Raw genomic sequence first — 26,280 nt, 5'->3', positions numbered from 1 at the left:
CTGAAGCGCCAGATCTTCCAGATTTTTTTTCTTTTTAAAGCTTTTTCCCTACACTGTGATGTTTCTGCAGGTATGCACTCCAGCAGGATTTATGGTATCTTATTTATGGTTTTCAGGCACAGATGTGTACTTTCCTTTACTTAGCCTGTAGCCTTTTTAAACTGACTAAGTGTGCACTGTAGCTGTCTCCTGTAACATTCACTGTAAAACACACTGTCTTAAAATAAGCTGCAACATGGCAATTACTGGCATGAATTCCCTCAGGCCCCAGGCTTGTGTTGAGGTTTTTACTGACTTTGCAGGGAACACCAGAAAGCCGTCATCATTTTGGCAGCTTTCCTTACCTCCCTAATTTCTGTAGAAGTTCCCAAACTGTTGTGAAAAGACAGACGTATGAAATTTTCTTCGTATCATTTCTCCACGGCTAAACTCAAACAGGTTTAGAGAACTGAGAAAAGCGGTGAAAAAACATAATGTATCTAGCTCTTGACTGTTGCCAAGACTGGAAGAACACATCAGTTCTTGCAACAGCTGCTTCATAAACATTCAAGGCATTTGCTTACTCAGCCCTCTCTCCAGCTGGCCTGTGCTGCAACAGACGTTTGCTGCATTACTGTCATTGTACTTAACAGCTACAGTAATGTCGTGACAGCCAACTTAAATTTAAAGGATAAGCTTATTGATGTTTGATGATTTATTTTATAATTTATCTAGTTGATAAATCCTAAAAAAAACAAAACCAAAAACATTCAATTTGCTTAGAATTAAGTTTCAGCTTTTTTTTTTTTGTCAAAACAGTTCTACTTTTTGAATCCTCATTTAATGACAACAAACAAACAAAAAAAAAAAAAAGGGAAATGAGATGACTCCAGATATGACAGACCCAAGATCTCCTTTAGTACAAGGAAGAAACGCATATATTGGAACTGGACAGACAACAATTTAGGATTGACAGTGTGTATGAGAAAAATGCGATATCGTGAGAGCTTGCACTCTGCAAACAGGGTGGGAAGTATATAAGGTGCTTAGAAAATGAACAGAACAGGTAGCACATCTAAGAAATTCCCAGAAGAACAAACCTAGTCTAAATCCCTTAAGTCTACATAAGGTGGGTTCCTACAGCAGGAGCAGATAAAGAAGGAATCTTGTAGAAGAGTTACAGCAACATCCACCTGTGTGCTCGCAAAGGAATAATTACAGTACCTTATTTTTGAAATAGCTTCCTGAAGTTGAACTGTTTGTGGGCTGCACTAGGAAAATTCTCAAGCAAGTAGATGAACTCAATGAGTCCTTGTCTCCTAGGACAAAATGCCTTGAAGCCACAATCGAATTAGTACTGAGCTATGGTACCGACACAGCTTGTGAATCATAGTGCTGGAGTACAAATCTGTCTTTAGGCTTTTGTGTCTGATGTTGACATAAAGCAATTTTGCCTGGGGAAGACAAAATGGAAGCGCTAGTCATCAATAAGCTTTCTTAAAATTAGTTTCCCCCTCAGTTTTTTTTAAAATAGGTCTTCAGGGTTTTCTTTTTTTTATGTTGTACTACCAAATTCTGCTAGTTACACAATTAAAACATGCAAATAAAGTGCAAAAAACTACTCTTAGCCACTATGTGATTAAGCATCTTTTAATATTTCTATTGACAAACATTATAAGCATAACCAGAGTGAACAGTATATACTTGGGTGTCTGTCCAATGATAGACTTGAGTCACTGAACTACTGGTTCAAGAACTATTGGCATTCTAATTTAATTTTCAGTTGAGCCATAGGATGCTGAAGTGATCACGGACTAGGACATGTTCCAATAGTGCCAAATTCTAAATCAAAACTCAGACTGTGCGTTAGTAGCCAAGGCAGAGGCAAACAATTAGTCTGCATCATCCGCAGAAAGCAACTAGTATCAAACAGACAAAATTTGATCAACAAACTCGTTTTGCTTCTTTAATAATCTTTTTGCTAATAACTCAATAGGCACAACAGTACCAGTAAGCATATGAACTTCAAAATGCACGATTGCCACAGACTGTTGACTTGAATACAGTAATAGTGTTTGGTAGCAGACTTAGAGACGACTTTTAGATTCTTCCACTCTTAAATGACTTTGTATTTCCTCATCACCTAGTCATGCACTGGAGAGGAATTGCACAGCAGTCTCCTTCTCTTCAATTAACTCCTTAGCAGTCAGATTCATCTTCTCACGAGAAAAATCATTAATAGGAAGGCCCTCAACAAACTTCCAGGTCTTGTCCTGTTTGAAAACAAACAAATAAAAAGCCCCTCCATGTCAGAACAAGCTTCATTCGGTCTGCAAAGGAAACTTTACAGCTTAAGAAACAGGGTTTACGGCCTTAAAAAACACATCAGGCAGAAATTAATTTTGTTTTCAGATCAAGAGAACAACCAACACCAGCTAGTCATGCCAGATTCTACTCGTCTATCAGTACTTATTTGACAACTACTGCAAAATGGTTAGTACCAGTCCCCTCTGAACAACTGCTAAAATCCCCACAGCAACAGCAGTCCCGTACCAAAACTGCTGCTGTTAACAAGCTCATGTGACAGTTTAGCTAGGACTTGCAGAAGACACTTGGATTTAAATACAGCCTAGTTACCTTGATCACAACAGGGAATGAATATAGCAAATCTTCAGGAACACCGTAAGAATTGCCATCAGAAATGACTCCCATAGAAACAAATTCCCCCTGAAAACAGAAAAGTAAGGGATAAATGCATTTTTCACTGCTAGAAGCAAGCAAAATTTTCACTTCCAATATATTGCATCTCCTGTGACACACTTTATTCCAGAAAAAGACAGATTCTTACACACACACACACACACTCTTGAGGTCAAAGACACTGGCATGTAATCAAAGCATTAGGCAAATAAGCACTTACTCAAGAGCAACATCTTACCGCTGGAGTGCCAAACCAGATGTCCCTCACATGATCACAGATAGCTTTGGCAGCTGACATTGCACTGGACAGCTTCCTAGCTTTAATAACGGCTGCTCCACGTTGCTGAACAGTCTGCAATTAAGAAAAACCCCGTAACTGTAAAGCATCACAACCATGGCTCGGTCTAAACATTGTTAATAAATGCCATGAGGAAAACTCTCCTTACAAACATTATTTCATTTCATCAGTCAAGACACAGTTCTATCACTAAATGAACAGGCCATACAATTCAGAAATACAACCTAGAACAGTTCTGCCAAGACAAGAACATAATGGAATATTTCAGAGATTGGCTCATTTCTTTGTACCCACTTTACAACTAGCAGCCCACTAACTTCTTTCATACCAACCAGGTGTTTCAAGCTTTTACCACCAAGGGACTTCATGTATGTCAACAGTAAGATTACTCAGTGCAACATGGGGAATTAAGGTTTTTTGCTGAATACCAACATGAACTATTTGCTGGTCTCAATCCTTACAATATTTAATGCATAAAATTCATTTAATTCCTGAAGATAGTTGAACCTAACACCTTATACTCAAGTTTACATTTAGAAATTTTATACTTAAGAATTGCGCTTCTTAGAATTAGAATAGCTTCTTAAATGTTGTTTTTTTCTTTTTTCTTTTAATAAGTTTTGGTAAGGCTCTATGCCAACCAGACTCCAGCCTAGAAAGCAAGAATTATCAAATCTCTTTTATCTTAGGCAAAGCATTCTAGCATAGACCAGCATTACAACATACCTAGAAGGCCAAACCGATCTCCTGCCTTGGCCATGTAAGATAGAGTAGGATCAAGGGCAAGGACAGACTTTGGCTCATGAACTTCGGTTGCCAGCATAGTCAGTCATTTATTCTGTAGCAGCAAGCATGAACTGGAATAAGCTCTATCCAAAACCAAGATAGGACAGAGTATGGTTGTATGACAAAACACACCTCAGTCCCAAAATGAAGGTGCCTTGGCTAAGATATGGTACCTGGCTATCAGCATGCCAGTAGCATTGAAATACCAAGCAAAGTACAGCTTCTCAGAGTCTCATTCATCAGGGCCTTCAGTAACCCTGTTTCACTTTATATTGCATTTAGTTAGCCTATGCTCTTGATCAATTCATACCATTATTTTGTTTTACGACCCTACGTTATTTGTTACTACGCTACATTAAAACATTTGCAGGTGTTTTCTAGATTTTTCAGAAATGCTGCTGACAAGGCCACAGATTTAGATTTGGAAAGTGTGTGTGTGCGCACATACACGTGCACGTGCAGGGGGAGGGCTGCAGGGCTTTTTTTGGTGGATGTGGAGAAGCAAACAGAAGATTATCCTGATTCACCTACAACAATGCCCCAAAAAGTCATCATAGTGAATGGTGCTTGTGTGCCAGATGAGCTGCACCTAAACTATGATCAAAGTTATTTTTGTTGAATTATTAGCACTCAAAATGGCTTTTTCTAGTAGTATTTATCTAAGTTTCATAATGCCTTAAATTTTTCAAAAGCAAGTAACTGACAGAGACAGGCTATCTGAAGACCACAGAATCATAGAACGGTTTGGGTTACAAGGGACCTTAAAAGTCATCTAGTTCCAACCCCTCCGCCATGTGCAGGGACACCTCCCACCAGACCAGGTTGCTCAAAGCCCCATCCAGCCTGGCCTTGAACACCTCCAGGGATGGGGCAGCCACAGCTGCTCTGGGCAACCTGGGCCAGTGTCTCACCACACTCACAGGAAAGAATTTCTTCTCAATACCCAATCTAAATCTCCCCTCTTTCAGTTTAAATCTGTTACCCCTCATACTATTACTCCACTCTCTGATCCAGAGTCCCTCCCCATCTTTCCTATAGCCCCTTTAGGGACTGGAAGGGGCTACAAAGTTTCCGCTGAGCTTTCTCTTCTCCAGGCTGAACAGCCCAAACTCTCTCAGCCTGCGTTCTGTGAGAGAGGTGCTCCACCCCTCTGACTAATAAATCAATAAGGTAACTTACTCTAGTTAGATAGGAAGAGCTGCTTCATTCAGCCAGTCATTTACATAGTTTACAATTTCAAATGAGGTTAGGAGAAAGCAGAAGCACAGAATGACCATTTAAAAACAAAACAAAACAAAACAACAAACTAGATCTTACCAGGATAAAGTCTCCCTTCAGCCAGCTGTCATCTTTTATAGCTTCATAAACTCCAACTTCCTTTCCTTTCACATTTACCTTCGCATGGGTAACATCTGGATATTGAGTGGAGGAGTGGTTGCCCCAGATGATGACATTCTTCACATCATTAGCAGACACGCCAAGTTTCAGAGCGATCTAATGGAAATTAAAGATGTCCATTGTATTATCTTCAGCTTCTCAATGCACAGGCTTCTTCAAAAGCATTGCTTTGTTTGTATTTAGCAGAGACAACAGAAAGCATTCTACTGTGAACAGGCTCTTTTTACCTGAGATTTAGCTCTGTTGTGATCCAAACGAGTTAAGCAGCTGAAATTTTCCTTTGGTATTGATGGGGCTGACTTTGATGCAATCAGGCAGTTAGTATTTGCTGGATTCCCAACTACCACAACCTAAAAATGAAAGAGGGGAAGGGGAATGTGGAAAGATGAAGACGCTATTTCTGCAAAACAGGTCCCTCAAGTGAAATACATGGCTTTGCTTTCAAAGAAAATATCAAAAAGTTAAGTTTTCTACATCTCTTAGTTGTCTTCAACAAGATTTTTTTATATGTCCGCTGTTTACAGTCACCAGGTCTTTTATAACCGCACATAAAAATATTTTCTTGCTAGGTATCTTCTTTATAATTTGACATTAAAATGTGAAAGAGAACAAGACTTCTAGTGAGATCTGCACACTGACCCACAGCCTAGCTTCAAAGCCCACACTACTAGATTCAGGGAAAACACAATACATACACACTACTCAGCCCACAGTGAATTTACCATCACATTTTAAACTGTTCCTAGACTGGCTGCCACAGCTTTATATAATTGCTTTATAATTAAGAAAGCCAGTACAGTCACTTATCTCAATGTTCATAGGCAGCCAGAAGTAAAACATTGCCTGAACTTAGATCAATTTATTACTATGGAAAACTGATTTTTATTCATTCTTCATCTACTAATGTGCCTCAAATGATTAACGTCAAGCTCCATATACTCTGAATCACACAAGCTAATCTGCAAACCTCCCTTTGTATTTCCCCTTTTGAAAGTGAGTTCAGTGAATTTTCCATTACTCTGCAATAGTTATATTGATAGTTTTTATTCCAACTGTATAAAGAAGCAAACAAGTCTTTAGAAGCAGTAGGAAGTTCATCAGCAGAGGAAGTAGACATTAAAAAGTCAGTTACAAAGCACAGTCGGAGTCTGGGTCTGAGATTAAGAGCAGTAGGAGAGCAGCCACATGATCCCATTAACCGTGCTCAAGGAATCTGAGAGAGAACAATTAAAAGCTTCCAATGCTCCAAAGACCAAGATGCAAACAACCTAAATAAAGCCAATTTTTTGTGCAACTGTAATTCCATATTAATACTGAAGTTAAGGGTCATTATGTTGAAGCCACAGATGGATATGAAGCAGGCAGCTGCATGTAGATAATTTAGTTCCCCCAGAGAAGAGAGATAACAAGCAGAAGACTGCCTTTTTTTTTTTTTTTTTTTAAATTGGTAACCAGTTCAGATTATGTGTGAAATACAGCAATACAATGTAACATTTACCTTTTTCACCAAACAAGTTCAGGACTAAATCATCTACCCATTTAACATACTATATCTCATGTAACCTCGACTGTGGCACATTTTCCAGGGCTTAAGGAAAGCAATGCCTACACTTATTGCTTGTGTAATACCATTCTACAGTGCATTTAAATCTCTACATAAGTCAGAGAGTTAACTTTTTAAACTCAGTTTCTGTATTCACCTTGACAGTCTTTTTGGCATACTTGTCCAAGGCCGCACCCTGAGACTTGAAAATTTTCGCATTTGCTTGGAGTAAATCCTTCCTCTCCATGCCCTCTTTCCTTGGCATGGAGCCAACCAGAATTGCTATGTCAAGGTCTTTGAATGCAACTTCCTCCTTGTCTGTTGGAATGACCTCTAAAAAAAGGAAAAGGGGGAGGGAAATAAATTTAAGTAAGATAAATACTCATGTCAAAGTGTTAATGGGAATATTCTTTGGTTCATAAATAGTATATAATCTGATCTGACAACACCACTTTCCCCTTCTAAAAATACAAGTACAGTCAGTTGGCCCTAACTCCACAGATTAAATACTTGCCAGTAAACGGTTTATACACGCAAATATTTATCTAAAGGTTTAGATATAAAGTCTGAAAACACAAGAGAAATCTATGTAAAAAGATAACTTTCAAGTCTCTAAATATCTATACATATTTACATATGCTGTTCTTCACTTTTACTAAAAATTTTTAGTGGCAAGTACCAACACAAATGAAGCTCTCCCTTCAAAAATTCAAACTGAAGAAGGTTTAGAAGGCTTGATTTGTACAGGTACAAGAGCTGGTAGCTACATGCCTTTTTTTTTTTTTTTAAGTACTGTAATAATTACAGTAGCATCTACTTACTCCCTTTCTCCTGCTTGTTTAGACTATCAGAGCTTAACTTGTTTACAAGACTTGATGAGCGATTTTTCAGTTTGCGTCTGTATGGAGAAGATATTTCTAAAGACCAGAATTGTTTTTATTCAGTAAAGGCATCTAGGCATACCAAAAGATTCAATGTTATTTTACCACTAGGCCAGAATACAATGCATAAGTACCTGATAATTTGTTGTACATGCTGACAACCCAGAATTAGATGATATAAACCAAAACCCAGGTATCTGTCTAGTCAATTCTTTACACAAAACTCATTTAATGGCATTCTTCCTAGCTTACAGCCTAAGTTTAATTAACCTTCCACAAAACATAAAACCAAGAAAGGATTATCTAATATTTTCTTCTGCTTAACTTCCTGACAGCTACAGGAACTTATAAATGCAATAGTTGCACTAGAACATCTTGTTGGTATAAGAAAGATTTCTTTTGGCCACCTCTCAGCAGCGGTAGAGCACAGTCCTGCAGCTCCATCACTATACCGTCCAATACCGTCATCACGGGGGTGATATCCAGCAGCACAAGAATAAGAGGCTATAAAGAAAGAAATGGTTCAGTGCAAGTCAGGCGTAACCTGTTTTGAAAATTAATTTGTCTTGTTATCTGATAGAAACTGCTATCTTGTGCAAGACTTAAAATCCGTTTACAGAAAACTGAAACACTTGAGCACAACCGACAATCGAAAGCTTGTGTAACAGAGTACGACTCCATTTTCACCACTTAAAGAATAAATTACTTGCACATTGGTAAACTGTCCACAAGTCCACAAGATGTCCACAAGAAAACAAGTCTCAGGGACTGCAGTTCTGACATTAGCTTATTCATTACTGCGCAGCAGAGACAAGTGATAATTCAGCGTAGGAGTTACCTGATCTTTGCCAAAGACATCTCCTTTGGCAATGCTGTAGAGCAGCGAGTAAGCAATCTGCCCAGCGGCTCCAGTCACCAGGACTCTGATAGGTTCACCCTGCAAGAAAGTTACGGAGACTTACCCACAGCTACACAGTGCAGGCTCACACCATCTGAGAGTGGTAAAAATTAACAGTTACTACAGAAGTGAGGTTATGACTATTTAACCTGGATCAAAACATATGCCTAAATGTGGATCAGGGCCAGCTCCCGGGATCATACATCTCTTCTGCTAGAACCACCAGAAATTTCTCTACTTGCTTTTACAGAAACAGACCACACTTGCAAAAGTATCCCGAAGAATTGCTGCTGGAAAAGTTTCCAAAATACCAGGAATGATAATCTGTTTGAAAAACTTTGTATTCCTTTTAACAATGATGCCTTTTAAGCATGAGGCATTACAAAATGTACCCACTCATTAGATTACCCATTCATACTTTTATGAGCTGACGCACTTCACTAGTTTTCAGATTCTTTCAATTTTGAAGGCTGTTTCCATTAAACATTTTGAACACTTACTTGCGACCAAAGACTTATTTGAATGCCAGAAACCAAGGAATCCAGTGGACTTAGAACGACTGCCTCACTAAACTGTTATGCAGCAATTTAACAAATCCACAGACAGAAGCTGTATTATGGACAAATATAGACACTAACATCCATAATACAACTGTCCATTGTCAAACTGACCCAAAACTCCAAAAGACTGGGAGAAGACTGACAACATGTTGTTATATCGCAAATTGCAGGGGCAGGAGGGGGGGAATACCTTACCCTATAGGTCCATTTTGTTAAGCAGAACAAGGACTTGGGGAACTTCAGAGGTTATTTAATATTGATAAGGGGAAACATGCCAAAAGACATTCATAACCCATTATTTTCTAAGCATGGATTTTACATCTCCTTTTTCCCTAGAGGCAGTAGGGCTGACACAGATTGTGCTAGCACATGAACAAGCAGACTCTGACCAGCCTGCTGGAAACCCATGCCCAGTTTTTCAAATAATTAAAAGATTATCACTTGAATTATGGACAAAAGATCTTCCATATTCAATTATGTCTGAAGTGATTTAATTGTATACTGGGCTACATTATGAAAAGTGAAGCCTGCAGAGCAAAGGCAGGCATTTTGCTTAGCACTGGTGGTTGCAGCTAGAATACTGAGTCCAGTTTTGGGACCTGAGTTTTAACGGGATTTTGAAAAACTAAACAGAGTCCAGGCAAACATTATTCAGATGTCTGGGGCCCAGAGTTCGTGTCCTATAAGATGAGGCTGAGGGAGCTGGGCATAGACTGGAAAGGTAATGGACAAGGAGTGATCTAACAGCAGCCTACTACTACTTCGAGGAAGGTTATAAAAATAACCCTGTCAAACACCTCTCAGTAGTGGCAGATGGCAGAACATGGGGCAATGGCTACAAATTAAGAAAAAAATTCTTGATTAGGGTAGTACTGCTGCACCGGAACAGGGTACCCAGAGTGTCTATACAACCTTCATCCTTGGTGGCTTTCAAGATCCAGATGAAAAACCATGTATGACCTGATTTAGCAGTGGCAAAAGCCTTGCTATCAGGCTGGACTGGACAACCTCCAGACTCAGAGCAAGAAAGTGGTCAGACTGGATGACCTCTAGAGATCCTTTCCAACCAACATTCCTGTCATTGATATTTATAGGAAAACCATTTTGGGATTTGACTGTATTCCCTCTGCAGAGGTGACCAGCCAAGCACAGCTGCCTCAATCTAAGATTAGATAGCTACAAAAATGAGGCCACCTACCCCATTTTATCATGCACTACATAAAACGAGAGCGTTAAGTGATGAAGTTAAATTGCTGAACTTGCAGATTTAGACCTCAACATGATTTTGCCTTCATTATGGGAATGATTCTTTAAATATTTGGTTAAATGACTACCAGCTATGGTGTTGAACTGCATTATTTTCTTTTGAACCCATCCTACTGCAAGTCTCATCCCTCCAACCTCATCAGAGCTCTATAGTGAGGGGGAAGGACAGCGGACAATTGATTATTGCTGCTTTAAATCTCAAAACTAGTTTTGGTACGCTATTCTTGAGTAGGGAAGTTATACCATCCAAATGCACTATAATGTCTGGATGATGGGCAGCACAGATTAAGATGCATATCAGATTTTATAGCCAACTTTTCAGCATGCTTTTAAGGAGAATCTACATTTTATTTATGTAAAGGGAACAATGAACACTCAATTTTAAGGCAGCTAATCATATTAGTTAGGAAAATAAGTACTGGAAAATTACTGTGCTGCAAAACCTTGGCCTGGCAAAATCCCATATCAGCAGCATATAAAAAGTAATCCCGTGCTAAGCATGCTACTCCAGAGCTTGCACAGATAACAGCAGAACACATTTTCTTTGAATTACATGGTATCTGAAATCAACTGTGAATTGATTTCTGAATTTCCAGTGAATAGAACAAAGATTTTAGGAAGTTCATCTCTTTCGCTTTTGCAACACGCAAGCCAATCTAAAGTAGTGTTACAAAAAGGGGAAAGTTAATGAGAATTTTTTTCCACTATATGCACTTTATATGGTAATCTGATTTAAACATAAGAAGTGTCAGTCTACCCACTAGCATTATGGTGAGTATTTAGCATAACAACAGGAGAGGGAAGGAGTGAAAGATAAAAAGGCAAGAGGAAGGGCTATGTTGTAGTGGTTTTTTGGGGTTTGTTTGGGGGTTTTTTGTTTGGTGAGTTTTTTATTGTTTTTGTTTGGTTTTGTTCTTTTTTTACTAAGACAGACTTAATATTTATCCTTGCTAAAAAAACCCCTTCAGTCATGACTCAGCACCACCCTCTCAAAAATTTATGTTTGCTTACCACAATTCTTCCTGTTATCCCCCCATTTTGGGCTGCAGAAGGGAGGAATAAACTAAAATAAACCGAGGAGTACTGCCGACTTGTTTTCTTCTCTCCAAACCCTCAGTACATTGGATTCACATAGAAGCTTTCCCTGAACCCCCTTTGCCCCTGCACCAATTGTGAGCAATGAATATCAAAGAAATTTTCATGTAATCTCTTGATTCCAGGGGCTAGATTCGCAGGCCAAAAATGTTGTGCTTCCATCAAAATAGAGTTAACTCTCCCTGGAAAACATACATCGCATATAAAAATCAGTATCATTGTGCATCTGAGGCTAATTTTGTGCATTGGATATTTAGAGAAATTAGTAGCTCCCCAATGAAGTTGTAGGCTCCACACATTCATGCTCAGGCACTTTAATCCACGACTTGGATCCTGCACTGGGCTTCAATAAGAATACTTTCATGCTGTGGTAACTACAGAGGTGACCTTTACTCACCCTCAGGTATAGAAGAACTAGAAGACAAACAGAATAACATCTAACTGAACTATTTAGTTTCAAAGCCTTCCCCACTTCACATACAGCCGATGAATAGCTAAAAAGTTTTAGGGAACTGAAAAAGTAGTAAAGGTAATGACAAAAAGGAAGAAAAGAAAAAGTGAACATTGCACCCCAAATACCCTTCTCCCTCCAATTCAGCAAACATGTAGAATTTCTCCACCTCCTAAATTATCACACATAGAAGTAGAGCTTCCAATATCAAGTGGATATTTAAACTGCGGGCTTAACGAATGCCTTCCCCCGCAAACACATTCTGGCTTGAGAACCCAGTGCCTAAATCATCTCTGTGATTACTGCTAATAGCAGACCTAAAATATTAGTGCCATACATGAAAATAGCACTACAGTGCAAAATTGATTCTGCAGATTACAAAGGTAAACAGAAGTGTAACATGAAATAATCCACAATCTATCAAGTGTAGGAACGAGAAAAATCTATGTCCTGTCTACACAAGTGATGGACTTTGCATTGCAAATTACAGTTATAAAAGACCTCTATAAACATTATTGCTGATAAACTTAGCTTTTTGTAAAACATCAGCCAACCTAACATTACTCCTGAATATTAAAGCCAAGTAAGCTATCCGCCTTGCTTGACAAGAATGCTTTAAGCATTAAATTAAAATCTGTCTCCTAAAAAAACTTTCCCTTTGCTCTTCCCTCTTTATAGCAGGGTTGCAGTGACAATAAATTTATTTGGAAAAGTGGTAGAAAGTATCAGCAAGACAGTGGTGCACTTTAGCAACCCCAGCAGCACTGTGGTTCATAGACTGGATTCCAAAGGAATTCCTTCCTTCAGAAATGACCTTGAAACAGGTGCCCTTAAAAACGTTTTCCATTTCATTTAGCTAATAGCAGTTGCATCAATAGACATGTGATTTTGTTTCAGAAGTTTAAAACCTCTCCCCAATGCCAAATGCATAATTAGAATAGTGAAAGTAAAATAAAAAACAGTGACATTCTAAAAGGTCTGGGCATCAACGTAGGTTTTAAGCAACAGCTCTCCTGCAAAAACAGCAAATTCATGGCAGACAATGTTTTGAAAGCTCTCAGGTATGAACTAAAATTTGCTGTCTTGTGGTCGCTCCCGAGAAGCCATATTTTGAATAGAAATAAGAGTGGAGAATTAGGATAGACAAGGTTTACAGATTTCAGTATTTTTTTAGCTTACAGCTGAAATAATAAGCCACATTTAAGAGCATGCAAGCATCTTGGAAATAACAAACTACTAAAAGAAAAGGTTTGGATAACAGAGTATAAAATTTAGAAAAACGAGGAGATTTTTCATGACTATAAAGGACAGCGAGGTCTCTCTGCAACTTTGTGCGTATGCATATAATTATATATGTACCACAGAAAAGCAAAGTATTCCAGTTCACCTGCACAACTTCAGGACAGAACTAGAAGGACTCCTTGACAATTTGGAGAAGAGACACAAACAGCTGGATTTCTTGACAGCAAGCACGGATGAAACAAGAGAGGAAAACATTTTACAGGCATCTCTCCTTGAGCTAACACAGAATTGCACCCAAAACCTCTAATGAAATGAAGAGGCAGGTAATTCCCATCTTCTCTAAGGCAATGTCGCCAAACACCGGGATCTGCCAGGGGCCAGCATTAGGAAAAGCCGCGATTAAACGGCTGAAGGGCCACGACCAGGCCGGGGCGGTTGGTTCCCGACAGGCCGGCACTGCAGGGGCTGACACCGATCCCCATGTACCCGGGCTGGAAGGTCACCCCGGCGCGGTCCCCGCGAGGGCTGAGGCGAGCACCGGGTGTCAAGAGCACCTTCAAGTCACCGCCCCGGGGCTCTGCGGCCGCCCGGTGAGGACAAGGAAGAGTAGGAGGAAGAAGGCGATGGGGGGGAGCCGGCGCCATTTTGCAGCCACCTCTACCTGACGTGAGACCCCCGCCCCAACCGCCCCGGTGAGGGGGGCCGCAGCCCGCCACCGTCCCCACCCCAACGGAGAGCCCGCTGCCACCCCTCCAAGGTCTCGGTGAGCGGTACCAACCATGGCTGAGAGGAGCGGCGAGTCCGGGAACGTTGGGGGTCACCTCTACAGGCGCGACTGGGGCCGCGACAGCGCCGCGCTGAGGTACCGCGGAGGGGCGGGGCCTCTCCCGCCCCCGCGCGGCCGCCTGGGAACTGTAGTCCCGGCTCCCGCTGCCCCGCACGCCTGCGGAGTGGCCGGGGAACTACAACTCCCAGAGTGCCTCGGGGCACGCGCGCCTCCCCTCTCCGGGCGCCATTGGCGGCGTGGCGGCGCTTTACCGGCCCCATTGATTGAAGCGCAGAGCAGCGCGGCCGGGCAGCGGTGGGGGTGTGTGCGCGCCTGCTGCGTTTGCGCATGCGCTGTGGGCGATGAGGGATGCGATGGGCGGGGGGGGGGGGGTGCTGCGGCAGCGCGGGCCTTTTCCTTTGCGCATGCGCAAAGGAGCAGGCGGCGGGGGCCGTGCGTGGCGGCTGCGCGTGCGCAGGTGGCGGCGCTTCGGTGGTTGCTAGGTGACGGAGGGGGGGCACGGGCGGACGGAAAATGGCGGGGGGAGATCCCGGTGCCGGCGGCGGTGATTGGGCTCACCCTCTCGCCCTCCCGGTCTCCTCGGAGAGCTCGGTGGGTTGGGGTGCGCGGCCCGGCCGTGGGCAGGCTGGCGGGGCCGGGCCTTTTCCGGGCTGTCCGCCTGTTGGGCTTCTCAGTGAGGGGGAGCGGGGGGGGAAAAGTTCTCCTCAGGCCCGGCGCCGTGAGGGCGGGCAGAGCCTTGCCTTGGCCTTACAAAGTCCTCTGAGGTTCTGCGTGGCCGTTTCCTTTTACTTACTGAGAGCTTACCTGTGCTATTCCGCTGTTAAGACTGCGTGCCTAAACGAGTGTACAAAAATAAAACTCTTCATTTAGTTGTGTTTTGGATTGTTGACTGAGGTAAACTCTTCCTGTGCGTAAAGTGAGGCTGGTATTGGCATAAACGCATCAGCAAAAAACACCAATTTTTTATATTTTTTATATTTGCATATACATATACAAGAGTATATAGAGTCTCGGATGGCACGGTTGATTATTTTTTTCCTCAGATCCTGACGGGGTTCCTCATTGGACAAATTTAATTTAGTTAAGTCTTCGGTGAAGTCTCACTCATCTGAATTTTTTTTGTGCACGATTAGTTTTAAATCTTACTCTAGTCCTTATAGTTGATTGTATTTTTTTTTAAACAGCGTGTGCAATTATACAGTTTCTTCTTCAGTCCTCAGACAGAAATAAGAAGTTACTCCTTTAAGGCAGTGGGTGTAAAACATAAATATTTATGCTTATCATGCAAAGTGTTCTCATTTTAGGAGTCTTGTTGCTAATTGTGCTCATGCCACAGCTCAAAGCTTCCTGTGGCTTGAACACCTCTTTAGCTGAGCCTCTGATGGCTTCTGCACCACAGAAAACTGCAATGTCAGAATTGAAAAGGTACAGTCATACTTAGTTTATTTTAAATGTCAGACTATACTGATTTATATCAGTTAATAACCATACATTTTTAATATGAATTAAGATTGTACCCAAGTTCCCTTCTGGGGATGAATTTGAAAGCAGAATAGCTGCAGGCAAAGCTGAGGTCTGGCTTGCCGTGAAATGTAGAGAAGCTTGGTAAGTAGAAGGGAGCTTGTTTTCCAGTCAGATTATTCCAGAGTGTCCTAAAATGCTTTACCCTAGTGACTCTAACCGTTTTCACACCCAGACATTGTACAGACTTAATTAACACTATTTAAGATTATTTAAGATTTAAATATACCCAAAACCTGATGTGGACCCGCTTAAGGTAATTTCCACTCAGCATAAGCAGTTCAGTTTAAATTGATTCCTTATCAATTTTCAGCTAAATCAGTGTTAGCATGCTGTAAACTGATTTGTGTGTGTCAGCATAGGAGATTTTATTGTTTTAGTGGATTTCAGTTAAGCTAATCAAACTTTCTTCTGTAGGTAAGGCTCCGTTTTCATTCTCAGTCCTTTTTTCCCAAGCTTGTGCTGCTCAAATTATTTGTTGTTGAAGATAACAGTATGTCTTGTGTTAGAAGTGATTAGTAATGAATATGGTGCAAAGCCACGTGTAAATACTTTTGTTTGTCAGACATGCATATCAGTTTATTTTAAATCCGTTCCCAGTATAATTAGTCTGAGAGAGAGTTAAATTGCTTTAAGACTGTCTGCACTGTCTTTTGTGCTGATTTAACTAAAGATACCTTAAAGTTTGGCCTTTTATGAATGTGGTGTAATTTCTAAAGTTAGTGAAACATAGCAGTTCTACTATTTCCTTCTTACTTGGCTTAAAATTTGTTTCTACTCCTTAAGCTTTAATATCTTCCAAGCAAAATGTAAATGTACAAAAAAAAAAAATGAGAGAGGCTTTTATCTCCCCATGTGGTTTTTACAACTCCTTTTCCTGATGTTTTCCACTTTTTAAAATATATCCTTTACTTCTGGATAGAAGCCTTTCTGGTGTAGGAAGTGTTGGTTCTTGGTAGTGTTTCTCGTGCTGTTAAATCACGCCTATGTCTTCAGACTCTTGTCACTTGTAGGAATCTACAAACATACAGTGTTAAGAGTTTCTGCAACCCAGTCTTCCAAAACTGTGCGCTTTATCTTCAGGAAGTGTGGTGTATTTGATTTATTTTTGCTGATTTATTAGTCTTGCCATCTTTTCAAAGTTTTGGATATTTATAAATTTAATACTGTTTCTCTTGTCAGCTTTGTCAGAGTCTTTGAATTTCCTCATGTTTGTTATTGTCTCGTAATTTTCTTGACAATTTTGCATCTTGTGTTGCCAGTATTTGTTGTTGTTGTAATTTTTTAATATTCTTTAATGCTTCCCCCATGTTTTATTAGTATGTGTCTTTTGTGAAGCGCTTTAAGCCAAAGAACTGCATAAATGGAAACGTATTACATGCAAAAGAAGTAATGGAAATTTAGTGTGCATATGGATTGGACTCTCAGCTAATTCTTGAAATACATTTTACAGTTTTTGCACTCAAAAGGATATTGAATTACTTGGAAATTGGTGTAATTAAACAATACACTTAATACTCGAGATGTTTTAATCTCTGTTTTGTGGGGATTAAGTATTATTTTTCAAGGCAACTAGTAGTTTTGAAGGGTAGTCTGCCAGAATTCTCTCTTAATTTTTTTATATTTTAAAATGAATTATTCTTTGTTAACAGCTGGCTGTGCTCTTTAACTGTATTTTGGATGGGATTTTCTTTTTCTTCGTTGCCGTCTATAGAAATTGATGAATATTTTTAGGTAAGTTTTTACACTTAATTTTCAGTAATTTGTGAAATTATCTTTTTATCTTCTCCACGTATAATACAGTTTTTTCTTACCTCATGCATTTACTTACAATTTTTAATACAAAAACATGTCACTTGTAGAAAATGTTTAAGACTATATAAAAAAATTAACTATATAATGGCTGAGTTCAATCCTAGTAATAATAATAGAATTGGAACAGTTTTGTAAGCCTCTTCTGGGTTATGATCCAAGGGAATAATAACAAGGGATTTTTCAGAAATAAAATAAAGCATTAAAAAAATACCGCAATGGGATTAAGAGGATCAAAAACTATTTTTAAATGTATGTGAGAAATCTGTAATAGAATTTTAAAATTATAAAGATGCAGATATAAGCAAGATCAATTAAAATCTTAGTTTAGAAAATGAAAATAGATGTGTTTTTGTTAAGAATTTATATTTTTATGCATAACTTATTTTTTTGTATTCCTAGTGTTAATGTCCAGAACTAATTTTTCACTGTTCATTTCTAAACTTCAGTTATGTGATACTGCATAGGCACTAAATGGTATGAAGAAATGTGTGTCTAGAAATTCTGTTTATAACTCTGATTTTTTTTTATTTATTTTTTTTTTGCCGTGGTTCAGAAAACTTACTTTCTTAAAGGGAATTTTTACCTTCTATGGAACTGGTTTCATTTTATCCTGTGGCTTCATTTTTACCTCTTAGTAGTTTAGTTGGGTTTTTACATAATTTGAGGTAATTAATCATTCATTAATTACTTATACAACCTTTAGTATGTTTTTAATAGGTAGACAGGATGCCATAAAACATTCTGTACTCATGTGCCTACTGACTATGAACAGACACAAATGATGTATAGCGTGCTTGCAATATTTATTAGTAATCTTTATGAACTGTTCATGAGTCAAATCTTAATACACATTGGTATGCAAATGTTCTTTTTTGTTTCTTATTTCTAAATAGGTTAATAGTACAAACACCTATTGTGTTTTTGCCAGAGGACACTGTAACAGTTAAGGCCTCCTTTGCTGTAGGTAGATCTCAGGTGCTTGGATTGATGCTCGTAGGCCTCTGGTGCCTGGAATGCAGTTCAGGTATTGCAGGGCTCCATCACTGACCAGGGATTGTGGCAGCACAGTGGCTTGATAACAGCAACCCCGGTGTAGACAAAGCTGAGAGACTGTGGAAGATCTATTACCGTCTACCATCTGTGAACCACTTTTGGTGGATTTTCTTCTCACAGTTCTTAGAAGTACAGGGTATAGAGAATGCCTGTTAAAAAAAAACAAACCAAAACAACCAAAACACTCTCACACATGCAAAGACTTTGGTATATGGTCTGTAAATTCAGCAAAGTTGATCTCTAAATTAATTATTACAAAGAGAACAGAAGAGTTCTGTTCTTGCTGTATGAGAAATAGTCTTACTGGATTCTTTTTTACCTTACCACAAATCTGTCTTTTTCTTGGTTGAGCAGACAATTTGTGACAACAACGTGTGGATTTTCTCACTAATGTCAATGTGTGGAGGAGGTTGATTGTGACTTGTAAATTCTGAGTGAATTAGGTACTTCTTCCCATGGTAGGTGAACTGAAGTGGTAGAGGTTTTTACAAACTCTTGGGAGATTGGAAATGGAAAAGGAGGAGGAATAAAAGCATCCTTTGCAAACAGGGGAATGGCACGAGTATGACAGAAAGTGCTTTTCTATATTTGCTGTCTGGCTGTTCCACTAAGTGGGTTTCCAGACCATAGAACCTAAATGTACATTTGTGATGAAAATTGCCAGTCTGTAATCTGGACGTCATGCATTGAATTCGTTAGTAATAAAGCTATTTCTTTGGGAAATGTGACTTCCCAACTAAAATGCAACAAGAAGAATGTTAGATTAGGGATTCATGTAAAAAGAATGTCACCCATTCATTGATCACAAGAAATGGTACATTTCCTGGGTTTATTTGATTTTTGGAGTGTTTATGGAATTGTGTTGATAAGGTGGGTTTCCAAGGCGTATGCATTGCATTGCTGCTTTTTGAGAAATCTGAATTAAGATTGTGCCAGCCTGTTTTAATATGTTCCTGTTCAGTAAAACTAGCAGGTTAATGCATTATCTGTAAGCATATGAGTAATTGGAAATCTGCTTTTTAATGAACATCTAAAAATTATTTTGGTATTAAAAAAACCAAACCAAACAAACCCCAACCCCAAGAACTAGACTTAAACATTAAGCTAATGTCCTTGTAAGTTTTTTTTTTAAATGAAGTCAGCATTGGTCAAGTTTAAATTACTGTTAAATTACTTTTTTTTTTTACTTGTTCATGATAACATGATCATCAAGGATTAACTTTTAATATGAGAAGTTACAAGCCATAATGATTACTTTCCATTTTTTTTAGACTCAGTGCAGGTGGGTGAATCCTTTTGCTTCCTTTATGCATCCTTTGCATGCCAGAATGACTGATGGGTGCTCTTCCATGCCAAACCTGTCGCATAATTACAAGTGCTGTTCTTATTAAGGTTATTTCTATGAATTATGATCACACAGTTTGCTTTAAATATTTCGGCTTGTTTTACAATATCCATTTGTATTTGTTTGTGTATTTTCACAGAATTTACTTGTTAATAGCTGCCATTATACAGATTGACAAACTGAATTTGTCTCCCTTTTTTTCCCCCCCAAGTAGTGAATCATATTTTAAGGAAAATATCAACAGAAATATCTGTGGAGGGAGAATGGTGTCGTATGACGTTGACTTCTTAAAGTTAATTGTTTAAAAACTAACTCTTTACAGAAGGAAAATACTGATACATTTTTATCTTAATGACATTATTAATATGTGAAACACAATTTTTAAAACATGAATTAATCAGTAATAAGCTTAAATGCAAACTAAACACTTTGTTTCCCGTATGGAGGTTTTTCTGTTGCTCCACAGATTCATTTTGGTATCTCGCTGTCTTTTGGAAACCTTATCCAAATTGATTTTTTAGCAGCAGCAGAGTCTATGGATGGCTTTAGTGTTGCTTATAGTACTGTCCATATTTAGTATTTTTACTGATCCTTGAGGAAAGAAAGAAGAAATTGTATTTATTCGTTCTGCTCAAGTTAACACAAGTACTTGATTTCTGCACATGCTTGTATTTAGTTAGTTGCATGCTGCAAGGCTAAACTGTCCCTGTCTCTTAATAAAAGCATAGGCCCATGTATCCAGCTGTTTCGAGTCTATTTGCCATACCCATGCTACCTAACTTTGAGTTTCCTGCAGCTCCAAAACATGCATACATATATTTTTGCTGTTTTTTCAGTTCAGAGTGTCGACAAGGGTTGTGTTGGAACCCATGAGAATGGTTTTCTTACCGCATGAGGCTAAGGATCAATGTTTAAAACTTTTGGGCGTGTCATGAAGGCATTTCGAGTTGCCTTATCTGGCTGGGATGGAGTTGAGGAATTAGTTCATTTGAACTCACGGTAGTCATACTGTCTGAAGCAGTGTTCCAAGCCATTTTGAGGGGAATTGGCAGCCTTCCTGTAGGAGAGCGCCAAGGAATGAGTCTGTATGAGCCCAGTATGAATGATAAGGGAACCATGGCTGTGGAACAAAATCGTGAGCATGACCACTTATATTGTGGACAGGAATGATGGAAAAGAAAGTAGCTTCATCTTTGAATGAAGGAGGCTTCTCCATGAAGTAATCAAGCAAAGGGAATCATGATTATAGTTTGTCTTTTACTGGTTTGTTTCTAGGATGATGCAACTATACCTTTTTGTTAAGTTTAATTTGCAGTCTTCCCTTACCTGTATTGAGTAACCATGGTAATGCACTAACACATGTATGGTGAAAAGGTTGGATCTTACTGGGACAAAAACCTTTGAATACTTTGGGTCCTATTGGAAAGGTGTTACTCTTGGCTATATAGTAGAATATATACTTTTAATATAGGCAAAACCACGTACATTTATTTCATGACAGGTAATCCCATTTATTTACAATAATGGGACAGATACTGTTTTTCAAGTTGCCCGCTGTCTGATTTAGGAGAATATAAAGTATTGCTATGAAATGGCCTTTTCCTTTTATAGCTGACATAACAGGGTCCAGCCTCAGTGTGTTAGTCAAGGGAGCTAGAAATACACCACAGTTAAATTATGGGTTTGTATCTCCAGGTGGTGCTTGAATTCATGGTTGAAGACTGTAGAAATTAATTTTGCTAAAGCAAGAAACAACAGGACATTAAGCTACTATGCCAGCTTTAGATGTATGCTTCAAATATTTTTTGCTGCTCAGCATTATTCAGTAATCTTTAACTCAAATTGCAGGAAATATTTGAAATTCCATTCTAACAATATCCAACAGAGAATATTAAAGAAGCATTAAATTTCAAATGCCTGAGGAAAAATGTTCTCTTGCAACACCGTGGGCATTTGGATCTCACTAGTATATGCAGTATTATAGTCTAATATTATGCTTTACTTGGTCTAAAATGAAAGCCCAATTTTAATTCTATCTCGAAAAACTTGGCATACTGCGGTGAAAAATAATTTATTTGAATGTTGTTTTTTAATACATTGCAACTAACTTTAAAGCTTCCTCATATAAGACTCCCACTATGGCTTTTTGTAATCTGACTCTTTCATTAAAACTTCAAATATACTCCCAAAGACTTATCTCAGTGCTTTCGTTGCTAATTTACAAGTTATAAGATCCCAAACTTACCACAGAAGTTTTTCTTATTCTATGCAGTTTTTCTCTTAAGACAGAACTTTAGAGTATCTTTGTAAATATGTAAAACACCAAAACAGAGGATGAATACGCTCTTAAGAGGCAGGTAATATGCAAATGCAAAATAAGGTTTAATGATATATTTACACAATTCTGGTCTGGTTAATTCGGCAAACCCATTAGTGAACTTAACTCAGAAAAGCGCTAATTAAACCTTTAGGTTTTTATAACCTGTATATGCCATGCTTGATAGCAAAGCTATTTCAGAAGCAAGTCCCCAGCTTACAGGATTCTGGGAAAAGAGCAGAAGAGCATTTCTAAATACTAGTATCTCTATCTTGAATATATTTCTTACCATATGGTTAAGTATCTCAGTGTTCGGCAGAGCCAGGGCAAGTGATATATTTCTGTCAGAAAATTAAGATCTTTAGAGAAATAGTAGGGTTTTTTCCCACCCATAGCTGACTTTTTTCCTATATGCACTTTTGACTGATGTAGACAGAGTGGTGTCCAGGAAAATGTTGATATTGTGATATTCCATACCTGCTTAGAGTTTCACAAGAAGCAGGTTTTTTAACAATAGCGGCTCAGTTGCCTGTGAAATTGGACCATTGTGACTTGCCTGACAAATCAGATTTGAGGGGGGGGAAAGACGATTTAAAGACTTAAAAAATGCAGAGAGAATTTGAAAGAACAACGTACTCCACATGGTTTAAGATGCATAATAAATGCAATTTAATAAATGGTTTTGTCTTTCATCATGTGGATATCAGGACTATAAGTATATATGTATATCATACGTACATTAACCTATTTGTACGACATAGCCATGTGGGACATAAATTAGTGTAATTTCATTAACTGTATCATTAGTTTCACTGCAACGCTAGACTTGGTTCTTGCCAAGTTACTGTCACTGGTTTCTGTAATGAAAGCTAGTGGACTACTGCAGTCCTACTGCAAGATCTGCTGCCACTGCTGGGAACTCCGCTGTAGTACTGGTGGACACCAGCTTGCGTGGATTACCACGTACCTTTTAATGGGAGCTGAAGCCTACTAAAGGTTGATAGGCTGACTGATTTTCCATCATAGTTGGTCTCAAGCAGTTCTACCCAAACTTCTGAGCAGAGTGAGATGCTATCTTGCAGATGCATTTGTCATCGTATAAAGTCTGAGAGATAATTATCTATTTGAATACACCTCTTAGAAGGCAAGAATATTCACCTTGGAGTAATAATGCCATCTTGTTGTGTAATTTTTCAGCAGAAATGACCAAACTCTTAAGAAATGCACTTTTAAAGAATATATGCCATTTTTGGAGGACAGTTAAGTGATTTTGTAAATGTTGAGCCTGTCTTCCTTGAGAAATTGAAGGTTTGTAAAATGCATTAGAAATATATGTTGAAAGAATAAGTCTATATGGACTTCAAAATCAGTCTTATTACATGGCTTCCAATGTCATAAAAATTTTGTGTAATTATATTTCTTTGATAATGCTTATATTAAGTGACTGTTCTTTAATTAATGGTATATAGAAAAACAAAAGCAAATGTAAAGCTTAATGTGCTATTGTGCAAAGCTATTTACACTCTTTTTAACTTGAGCTGTTTATTTAAGTAGATACTTCCCAATCCACTGTTCTATCATTTTTTGTTCTGATAACTTGACCAGATGCAGTGAATGTAATGCAGTGAGTTGCAATTTCCTCTTTTTATGCAGAAAGGCTGAGAGTCCTCAGTCTATGTAACCTGGAAAAGAGAAGACTGAGAGGGGACCTCATTAATGCCTATCAGTATCTAAAGGGTTGGTGGCAAGGGGGCGGGGCCGGCTCTTTTCAGTGGTGCCCAACGACAGGACAAGGGGCAACGGGCACAAACTGGAACGTGGCAAATTCCATCTGAACATGAGGAGAAGCTTCTTTACTTTGAGGGTGCCAGAGCACTGGAAGAGGCTGCCCAGAGATGCTGTGGAGTCTCCTTCTCTGGAGATATTCAGAACCTGCCTGGATGCATTCTTATCTAACCGGCTCTAGGTGAACCTGCTTTGGCAGGGTGCTTGGACTAGATGATCTCCAGAGGCGCCTTCCAATGCTTGCCATTCTGTGATTCTGTTAGTTGCCTACTGCTTTTATCATATAATGGTTTGGGTTGGAAGAGGGGCACATCTTCCTTTAGACCAGGTTGCTCAAAGCCCCATCCAGCCCGGCCTTGAACTTCTCAGGCAACCTGTTCCAGTGCCTTATACACCTCACAGTAAAGAATTTCTTCCTTGTATCTAATCTAAATCTCCCCTTTTTCAGATTAAAACCCTTTGTCCTGTCACTACAGTTAAAAAGTCTGTCCCCATCTTTCTTATAAGCCCCCTTTAAGTATTAAAAGGTCGCAGTAAGGTCTCCCTGGAGCCTTCTGTTGTCCAGGCTGAACAACCCCAACTCTCTCAGCCTTTCTTAATAGGAGAGGTGTTCCAGCCCCTGATGGTTTTTGTTGCCCTCCTCTGGATCTACTTGAACAGCTCCATGTCTTTCCTGTACTGGACACCCCAGAACCGGATGCAGCACTCCAGGTGGGGTCTCACCAGAGCAGAGCAGAGGGGCAGAATCCCCTCCCTTGCCCTGCTGGCCACGCTGCTTTTGATGCAGCCCAGGATGGGGTTGGCTTCCTGGGCTGTGAGTGCGCATTGCTGACTCATATCAGATTTTTCATTTACCAATATCCCCAAGTCCTTCTCTGCAGGTCTGCTCACAATACATTCATCCCCCAGTCCGTACTGATACTGGTGATTGCCTGACCCAGGTGCAGGATCTTTGCCTTGTTGAACTTCATGAGGTTCACACTGGCCTGCTTCTCAAGACTGTCCAGATCCCTCTAGATGGCAACCCCTCCTTCACCCGTATCAACTGCACCACTCAGCTTGGTGTCATCTGCAGACATGCCGAGGGTGCACTCAATCCCACTATTTCATTAATAAAGATATTAAGCAGTATTGGTCCCAAAACAGGTAGCTGAGGGATACCGCTTGTTACTGATCTCCATTGGACATTGAGCTATTGACTGCAACTATTCAGATATGGCCATCCAGCCAGTTCCTTATCCATGGAATGGTCCATCCATCAAATCCATATCTCTCCAATTTAGAGGCAAAGATATTGTGTGGGACCACGTCAAAGGCCTTAGAAAAGTTAAGGTAGTCGCTCTTTCCTTGACCGCCAGTGCAGGTTCACCTTTGTGGAGATTGTGTTGGCTGTCTTTAATCACATCCCTGTCATCCATATGCCTTGACATAGATTCCAGGAGCATCTTTTCTGTGATCTTACGGGGCAATAAGATGAGGCTGTCACAGAGCAGAACAGTGGCTAGGCACCTCCTGTGACAGTGCATATTCATCGTTACATAGGAGGAAGCAAACATGTTTTTTAAGTGTTGATTACTTTTAGATATTGAAAGAGTTCCTTTGTAAATGTAATTAATACATTCACCTTGAAACAAAATTCTTAATGATGTAATGTTAGTGAATGAGGTGCAGCTTGTGACAGAATGTATGTGACAGCTCAGAATGTTCCTTGAGCACTCTGCTGCCAAAGTCCCATGCCTGGTAGGAGTGCTGGTGGCTTCATTACTGTTTTAGCTGGCTGCAAAGGTCTCTTCATGTGGAAATCAGTGTAAGATTGGTACTGGAAAACTTGTAACACTGCCATTCTTGTGTTAAAATGCAAAATTCAGAGAGATCATGAAACAGTGGCATTGGTGGCAGTTTCACTTGAGTAAATACTTAGGTAGTAAGCAGACTTACTCCTCCAGGGACTTTTGATTTTGGAATAACTTAATTACTTGGCATTTCATCAAAGGGCACATTAAATAATTAGATTCCATAAAGATCTAGTTAGACTAGCTCCTTTGGCTTCTGTCAGTGATGGTGTTTATCACCTTTCTTCTCTTGCTAAACGTTTTTTTGTTTTGTTTTATTTTCTGGGTAGATTTTTTTTATATGTGATATTAGGAAACCCCCTAAGTGGCTTTTTCTGTCTCTCTGCTTTGCAATATATCAAGTTGTATCCCTATTCAGTACCTGACTTAATAAAGTAACTGCACTGCTGTCATGCTTGTTTTCTGAATTGGATTGGCAAAGCTCTGCAACAGTGCAACACATGAAATTCCGGTGCATAGCTGAACTTCACTGCGGTGATCATCGATCATTTTGTGCACAATGTGCAAGTGGTTGAGCATTCCTTAAAAAGTAGCCTATAAAATATGCTGCCTATAATGTCAGTGAATAAATGCCAACTTCAGCATCTGTGTTCTTTTAAAGTATGTGCTGTGCTGGTTATTAGTTACTCTGAATTCAAGGACATGACAGCGCAGATGTTGCATAAAGTTGCAGGAGTGGCACACCTGTATTGCTGCTGCTGCTTGAT

General features: G+C 39.4%; 2 protein-coding genes across 6 annotated transcripts in view; one reads left to right on the top strand and one right to left on the bottom strand.

Moving 5' to 3' along the window:
- Positions 1-1,613: 1,613 nt before the first annotated feature.
- Positions 1,614-14,025, bottom strand: MDH1 (malate dehydrogenase 1). The gene is made up of 9 exons (XM_063328353.1): positions 13,876-14,025; positions 8,424-8,522; positions 7,993-8,089; positions 6,862-7,037; positions 5,389-5,511; positions 5,081-5,257; positions 2,918-3,031; positions 2,617-2,706; positions 1,614-2,252 (listed from the first exon to the last, which is right to left on the bottom strand). The coding sequence occupies exons 1-9, from the start codon at positions 13,876-13,878 to the stop codon at positions 2,127-2,129; spliced, it is 1,005 nt and encodes a 334-aa protein (XP_063184423.1). The 5' UTR covers positions 13,879-14,025; the 3' UTR covers positions 1,614-2,126.
- Positions 14,026-14,338: 313 nt separating this feature from the next.
- Positions 14,339-26,280, top strand: part of WDPCP (WD repeat containing planar cell polarity effector) — a 156,115-nt gene continuing 144,173 nt past the window's right edge. For all 5 annotated transcript variants that reach the window (XR_010070219.1, XM_063328350.1, XM_063328347.1 and 2 more), the window contains exons 1-2: positions 14,339-14,475; positions 17,058-17,139. The gene's annotated coding sequence lies outside the window, so the exon portion shown is untranslated. The remainder of the gene's footprint in view (positions 14,476-17,057; positions 17,140-26,280) is intronic.

Source organism: Chroicocephalus ridibundus, chromosome 3 (genome assembly GCF_963924245.1).
Source record: "Chroicocephalus ridibundus chromosome 3, bChrRid1.1, whole genome shotgun sequence".
In the NCBI taxonomy this organism is placed as follows: domain Eukaryota; kingdom Metazoa; phylum Chordata; class Aves; order Charadriiformes; family Laridae; genus Chroicocephalus; species Chroicocephalus ridibundus.
Note: the sequence above shows the minus strand (reverse complement) of the source record. Positions and strands in the feature narration are given on the sequence as shown.